The 7238-nt window shown below is 47.5% G+C and overlaps 1 protein-coding gene across 1 annotated transcript in view; it reads right to left on the bottom strand.

Moving 5' to 3' along the window:
• Positions 1–6910, bottom strand: part of srpk3 (SRSF protein kinase 3) — an 11537-nt gene extending 4627 nt beyond the window's left edge. Inside the window, exons 1-8 of the mRNA XM_008304843.1 lie at positions 6453–6910; positions 5607–5712; positions 2095–2984; positions 1407–1515; positions 1229–1316; positions 1073–1160; positions 868–974; positions 620–785 (exon numbers count right to left, since the gene is read on the bottom strand). Of these exons, the coding sequence (XP_008303065.1) occupies positions 620–785; positions 868–974; positions 1073–1160; positions 1229–1316; positions 1407–1515; positions 2095–2984; positions 5607–5712; positions 6453–6462 (1564 nt within the window). The 5' untranslated portion in view covers positions 6463–6910. The remainder of the gene's footprint in view (positions 1–619; positions 786–867; positions 975–1072; positions 1161–1228; positions 1317–1406; positions 1516–2094; positions 2985–5606; positions 5713–6452) is intronic.
• Between the last annotated feature and the right edge of the window lie 328 nt (positions 6911–7238).

The raw sequence follows: 7238 nt of genomic DNA on the forward strand, positions 1-7238 counted from the left end.
ACAGAGTACACACTGATAGTACAGAGTACACACTCATACTACTGAGTACAGTCCTGTGATTTCACTGAACTGTCACGAGTCTGACCCCTCACAGTAATCAGATTACCTCTAACAGCAGAGTATTTCCTCAGAACAGTCTGAGCTCCACACTAGAACCTCAGGGTTCTGCTCAGGTGGATGCTGGAGAACATCCTCTGGTCAGATGGAGATCAATGTGTTGGGCTCACATGGAGTCCAGATGTTTGGTGTGAACCTGACCAGGACCACCACAGTGGATCATGGTCCTGACAGTGAAGCACGGAGGTGGCAGCATCATGATGTGGGGCCACAGGACTGACTTTTGTTGCATTTAGTTTCTTCTGTGGGGCCTGTACTTTAATTCGAGCCATTCTCTGCTGTCCTTAGAAGTAATGCGATTACAATAAGACCACAAAGTTCTGAATCTTCTAATGTTTGAATCCTATCACAGGCTGCTCCCTGCTGTTGTTTACTGTATTTCTAACTGGAAGGACACTTCACAACAACCTTCACCATAACGTTCATTTTAAATTTCAAAAATGTGAAACTGTTAAACAGACAGGAACAGTGTTTACTGACCAATCACAGGGCGGCTCCTCACCTGATGATCCAGAAGGAGGCGGGGCTCCAGCTCTCTGCCAGATGGTGGCTTCAGCTGCCAATCTCCTGATGTAAACCTCATCAGCATCCAGTAGGATGTTCTCTGGTTTGATGTCGGTGTGGATGATCTTACACTTAGTGTGGAGGTAGTCGAGTCCTTGCAGCACCTGCAAGCACACAGCCGAGTCACCGAGTCAGTGAGTCCGAGGCCCTGCAGCCTCGCGAGTGATTGTGTCCACAGCGCGTTACCTGTCTGATGATGGTCTTCACACACACCAGAGGAAGTCCCATGTAGTTTGACTTGATGATCCATTTTAACAGCTGATGACCCAAAACTTCCAGAACCATGCAAACATCTGGGAGATGCTGAGGAAACTACTGAGACAGACAGACAGACAGACAGACAGACAGACAGACAGACAGACAGACAGACAGACAGACAGACGAAGGATACGCACTCCATTGACTCCTGAGATCTTGAAGTCATCGATGAGTTGGACGATAGTTTCCCTGTAGGGATCAGAGGGGTCGCTGTCTCTCACCTGGACATACAGACAGACAGGTTACCTGAGTTCGCCTGTCGGACAGGTGAGGAGGATAAAACACTTACACATCGCAGCAGTTTGATCTCATCCAGCGCCGTCTCAGTGTAATGAGGAGCGCTCTTCACCACCTTCAGTGCCACAAAACGCTTCTTCCTGAACACAAGCACATTAACATCACATGACACCACAGTCATGTTGACGTGTACGTTTATTTACGTGTGGTAAACGTCACGCGTGTCGTACTGTAGGTCCCAGCAGAGCCACACGGTGGAGAAGTGTCCCCAGCCCAGCTTCCTGACCACGTGGTACCTCCCATTAAACAGGTCACCAATCTTCACCGGGTAGTAACCGCCTGCAAGACACACCAATGGTGCCATCGTCATCAATACAGGATGTTAATGATTAACCATTTATCAGATGACTAACTGAGCAGAAAAGGACACGCAAAGGCACGTTGGTCTCATTAGCCATTCAGTTTCAAGAACATTGTCCGAGTAAACTCTGGCATTAAATAAATGTCATCGGGCATCGTCTATTAACTTTAACCTCCTCAGAGTCTCTGTCATGGTCCCGTTGCTGCTAAACTCCCACAATGCTCTCTGCTGCCAACATGAACTGTGGTCTCAGTGACGCCTCCTCTGGTCTCTACAGTATTAAACATCAAGAGGCTCCACCCGGTGGAACAACCAGGTACTACAGCTGATCTATGATAAGTGTGGATTTTCTAAAAAAAAAAAAAAAAAGAAAGGCTTGAATCAGATCTCCAGATTATTAAAAATAAATTACTTAAAAAAGATCAGCAGCAAATAAACTTCATTGTTAATTATTATTGATCAAAACAGTCTAATTTACTGCAGGAACTGAGCACTCAAGACGGTCACATGTTCTTATCAATAGGGTAATTGATCAAAGATTCCTCTGATGAACTGACCTTTGCAGTAATCTGATGGGTCCTCCTGCTCCTCGTCATCAGAGCCCAGCAGCTGAGCAGGAGGAGGAGTGAATTCAGCAGGGGGCGGACTTAGCGGTGGAGGGGGCGTGGTCAGTGGTTGAGTAGATGATGACATCACAGGAGGCAGACCAATGGAAGGGCCCAGAGGGTCGAGAGATTGTAAGAAGGAAGCAGGGGAGGTGCAGAGCGGGGAGTAGAGGTGGGAGGAGGTGAAGGTCACTGAGGTCAGCAGGAAGGGATCTGGGTGGGCGGGGCTTAGCGGAGGAGTGGGAGGAGCTTTGGACAATACTGATGTGGAACCAGAGGCATTGTGGGTAACACTGTGAGGTGAGGTTGGAGGTGATTTGAAAAGAGTCCTTTGATGTGATCTGAAAGAATTCTGGGTAACATTATGGCTAAAAGGTGGTGGTGATTGGCTGCGACTATGGGCGAGGCTTTGTGACTTAGTTGGAGGTGACTGGCCTGAGAACTGTGAGGTTTGAAAGGTATTTTCAGGAGGAGGCTGTGCTACGGGAGATTTTATTGTGTCTATAAATGGTGTTGTATGCTGGGGGGTTGGTGACGGAGTTCGATGGGCAATCTGATGGGGCAGTGGGGTATGTTCGATGGTTGGTGTGGTGGTTTCATGTGGGTCATCTGGACCTGTTGGTGAGTTTCCTGGTGCGGTACTGGTGTTTGTCATGCTCTGGGGCAGCGGGGAAGTCTGCAGAGTTGTTGGGGGTAGCTGGGGGTAACTCTCTGGTTGAGTTGATGGCAGCTGGGGGTAACTCTCCAACTGTGCTTCAGGCAGCGGGGGGTAACTCTGTGGGGGTGTTGGGGGCAGGTTGTCATCAGTGTTCAGACTCTGAAGGTCACAGACGTCATCAGGTCTAAAACAACAAAGTACAAAAAGGTGCAACATGAAGCTTCAAACCAGCATCCAACAAAAAGAACTTTTTTTAGGACCCACAAAGTTCTGTTCTATAAACTGATAATATTTGTTTCAGTAATTTGTAAAATTACTGGACAAGACACTGAACCTTGATCCTAAGAGCAGATGATACGACTACGAAGTGGATCATCGACCTTTGGCCTAAGGGATGCTGGTACCAGGTACACTTATGAACCTGACTACATCTAGCCGGTACTGCTCCACCTCACGCACCAGCTCAGGTTATTTCCCCACCAGTGAGGTGACGTTCCACGTCCCCATGACCAGTTTACGCCACCAGATCTTTTTGATGTTCCTGAAAGAACCATTTTGAGGGAACTATTTGAAAAAAGTATTCTCTAAAGAATCTTTTTTGCCAAAGATCCTTAGAGAACCATTTATGACACCTAAAGGCACCATTTTTGTGGTTTATTGGAGGTTCTTTAAAGAATATTTTAAGACCTCTTGCTAGAAGGTTCAAAGGTAGAACAAAGGTGTAAATGCAGCTCGATCAGTGGATCCAGAACAGAACCGGATCTCGAAGCGAACTCTTCTGATGATAAACCGGCAGCCACACCACTTCAGCTGGAACACTTCGCTCATCCTTCCTGAACTTCATACAGAACTGTCTCTGCTCACACGGTCACATCAGAGGCGGCTGTGGTTCAGGTGGTGCAGTGGGTCGTCCTCTAAGGTTGGTGGTTCGGTTCCCTGAATAGGCGAAGTGTCCTCGAGCAAGACTCTGAACCTCAAGTTGCGTCCAACGGCAGCAGCAACTGGCACGGCAGCTCTGAATGCGAATGTGTGTCTACTTTCAGATGTAGGTTGGAAAAAAGCATCAGCTGATATAACTGTAAAAACATCAGGTCCTTCAAAGAACCAGGTGGAACCACACTGAACATCACTGTCCAACATGTAAACAAACCAAACTGGGATTCTAACTCTAAAACCATGGACACGCCACCGCATGAAACACACAACATAGATCATATAACACACACACACACACACACACACACACACTTTAGTCTATTTTAGTGCAGCTCAAGCAAACCTCAACAATGTCTATGACTCAGAGATGTCATGGAGGGCAGCTCTGTGTGTGTGTGTGTGTGTGTGTGTGTGTGTGTGTGTGTGTGTTGTGGGATCATGGTTCAGGTTCTGCTTCTATTCCTGGACTGAGTCTCAGTGGGTCGAGCTCCAAACCTGCTTCAGTCAGCTGAGCAGAAAGTGTTTGACTCAGTTCAGAAGTTTGTCACAAACCAGCTGATTATTTTTTCTGTTTCACAAACAGTCCCACTGGCCTGGTGTCGCTGCCCTCAGTCTGGTCTGACAGGCAGCTCCTCACTGACACGCAAACAGAAACCTGGTGACTCAGACGCCTAAACAGGCACCACAGCGTTCTCAGTTTGAGTCAGCTGGAGACCTTTGCCTGCCAGAGGACGGAAGGAACCAGAGGAACCCTGTGGAGCCCCAGTGGTCAGGAACGTATTCAGCAGGGCATCCCAACTGCTTGAACTAAACTTTAAAAATTTCTCGTTACCTGCTCCTGTCTCATGTTTCTTCACTGGGGTTCATGTTTCTCTGCTACATGAAGTCCTGCAGCTCTGTGGAACCAGAACAACATGAAGAAGGAGAGATTTCTGATTTTACAAAAATCCAAATCTGAAAACTCTGAATATTTGTCACACGACGGCCGGCTGGGTCGGTCCGGGAGAGTCGATGAGAACTGATCATGTTCTACAGAACACAGCTGAAGAAAATGATTAGTTTTAGTGACTTTTTAAATGAGACACTGAGGCTGAGGTGATTTCATAAAATAGGATTTTAACCTCCGGTCTGTTTACTTTTCATGATGATTCTGCCAGAACGCTTATTATCGGGGGACTGGTCCTGGTGTTTCACTTTCTGGCTGATGAATGGTGTCAGTCTGGAGACTGAAAGCCATTCAGGCCCGACAGCAGGTTCTGGGCTTCAGCAGGGGAAACGGGAGAAACCTGCAACCAACCGGACCCTGTTCTCGTCTTCACTGTCACTTTGGTCTGAATTCAGGTGCAGACGGAGGACGGATGGATAGTTAGTTAGTTAGTTAGTTAGTTAGTTAGTTAGTTAGTTAGTTAGTTAGTTAGTTAAAAGAGCTGAAGTCAGACTCAGACAACTGAGTTGGTTTCATGTGTTTCCACGTGAAACTGGATGTTCAACTTTAGAGGAACTACAAGATTATTTGGGCTCTGGAGGTGGTTCGATGCTTTTTGGTGAATTCAGGAGGTTTTGATTTTTTCAAAGAGAAATGTTTCATGAAATTTATATTGAAAATTATGTTTTGCTCCTATTTGTTCAAAAGGAAAAAAAAAGTATAAATTATGATGCACATTTCCTTAAAAATGTTCAAAAAGTAATTCATGAGGTCCTGATTCACTGTTTAATTAATGTAATAAATGAATGTAGTGACAGAGACACGGTGAGGAAGAGACTGACTTGGATTGAAACTCGCCCAGTGCGCAGGACACACTAAATATAGCCTCTGACTCTCTGTGTGTGTGTGTGTGTGTGTGTGTGTGTGTAGCCGCTGGGTTCTTACCGGGTCTCGTCTGCTCGGACTCTCCGGTGCTTCTTGCCTCTCCGCCGGTGTTTCTTTGCGGCGGCGGCGGCGGCGGCGGAGTTTCCGGGTCCGGCACCGACTGCTGCTGAGGATCAACAGCTTCATTAAGTGGGTTCAGTCGCTCACCAGACTCCATTCAAAAAAGGTGGAAGTTTGTGAGGACGCTGCTCTACAGACCTGCTGTGACTGCTACAAACACACGTGATGATGTTACAGCCGACAGAAGGCAGCAGCAGCCTCATCGGAACCAAACCTGATCAGCTGGCACGTCAATAAAATGTTCACCAAACTTGATTCACAAAACTCCTCATTTTAGTTCCCTTCCCCTGTTTAAATCACAATAACACCTGTTGACAGCTACCTGTCTCAGCCCTCCAGTTCGGTCTGAACACACACACACACACACACACACACACACACACCAGGTTTGGATTTTCCTGAACATGAAAGCGAACTTGAATCACGCAGTTCTGCTGCAGGGAGGCTGGAGCCCCCAGAGGTGATGAAGAAATAAAAGTTCAGATTTCAGCTGATCAGAAGTCATGTGGAGGTTCAGCCATGCGCCGATTTGATCAGCAGAGGTTTGTTTACAGAAACAAACTCAAGCTTGTTTCCAGCAGGGAGAAATAAACCGCCGACGAGGCGAATGTGGGTTAAATATGAGACTTTTTAAAAGGAGTCTGGCGGAGAGCTGCGCTGAACCGAACAGTGCGTGTCACAGCCTGGTACCGTTAGCTCGGGCTAGCTAGCTTAGCAAGTCCAGCTGTGGATTCATTGCACCGAGTCACCGAACCGGGTCACCCAGCCGGGACCGGCCTATCTTACCTATCAACATGTCGGCTCCCGGTCCTCCTACCGAACCGGGTCGAAGCGTCTCTCCCGGCCCGGCTGGCAGATCTCTGCCGGTTCTGTTGACTCCTTTAGCCGCCGGAGCTCCCCCAGGATCAGCCGCTGAACCCCGCAGACGGTCCGGCTGGAGAAGGTTCCGAGGATCCAGACAGTGACCGGGTCAAAGCGGAGCAGCGTGGCCCCGTTAGCCCGTTAGCCCCGTTAGCTCCGAGAACAGCTGACGGTCTGCTGTCAGTTAGCCGTTAGCTCCAGCTGCAGCCTGCAGGGTTCGGCCCGGTTCGGTGCCGCTCTGTGCCGGGCCAGATCCGTTCCTGTGTCGGGTCAGTGCAGGGTCCGTACCGGCTGTGTAGCAGGTCAGTACCGGCTGTGTAACGGGTGCACGCGGTTATTCTGAGTGTCTCGGTCCGTTCATGGACTCAACAGCTGCTGACAGCTGACACCGGACACCGGGTTGTGCGCATGCGTAGTGACCAGCCACGCTGAGCCGAGCTAAACTGGGAGCAGAGGATGAACAGAAACACAGAACATTGATTTAAAAATAAATTATAACCAAAATATATTTGAAAAATTTACAAAATTAAATTTTAAATTAAATTAAATGACATATTTTATTTTAAATAAAAAAGAAATACATTTAATAAATAAATTCAAGTCAATTCCAAGGCAAATTAAACTAAACTAATGTAAAGTAACTTAAATGCATACTGGCGGAGCTAAACATGGACCAATGGAGGATCAATGGTAAAACTAAAAGTCCTGGAA

Source organism: Stegastes partitus, unplaced genomic scaffold, assembly GCF_000690725.1.
Source record: "Stegastes partitus isolate 25-593 unplaced genomic scaffold, Stegastes_partitus-1.0.2 Scaffold2332, whole genome shotgun sequence".
NCBI classification, from domain to species: domain Eukaryota; kingdom Metazoa; phylum Chordata; class Actinopteri; family Pomacentridae; genus Stegastes; species Stegastes partitus.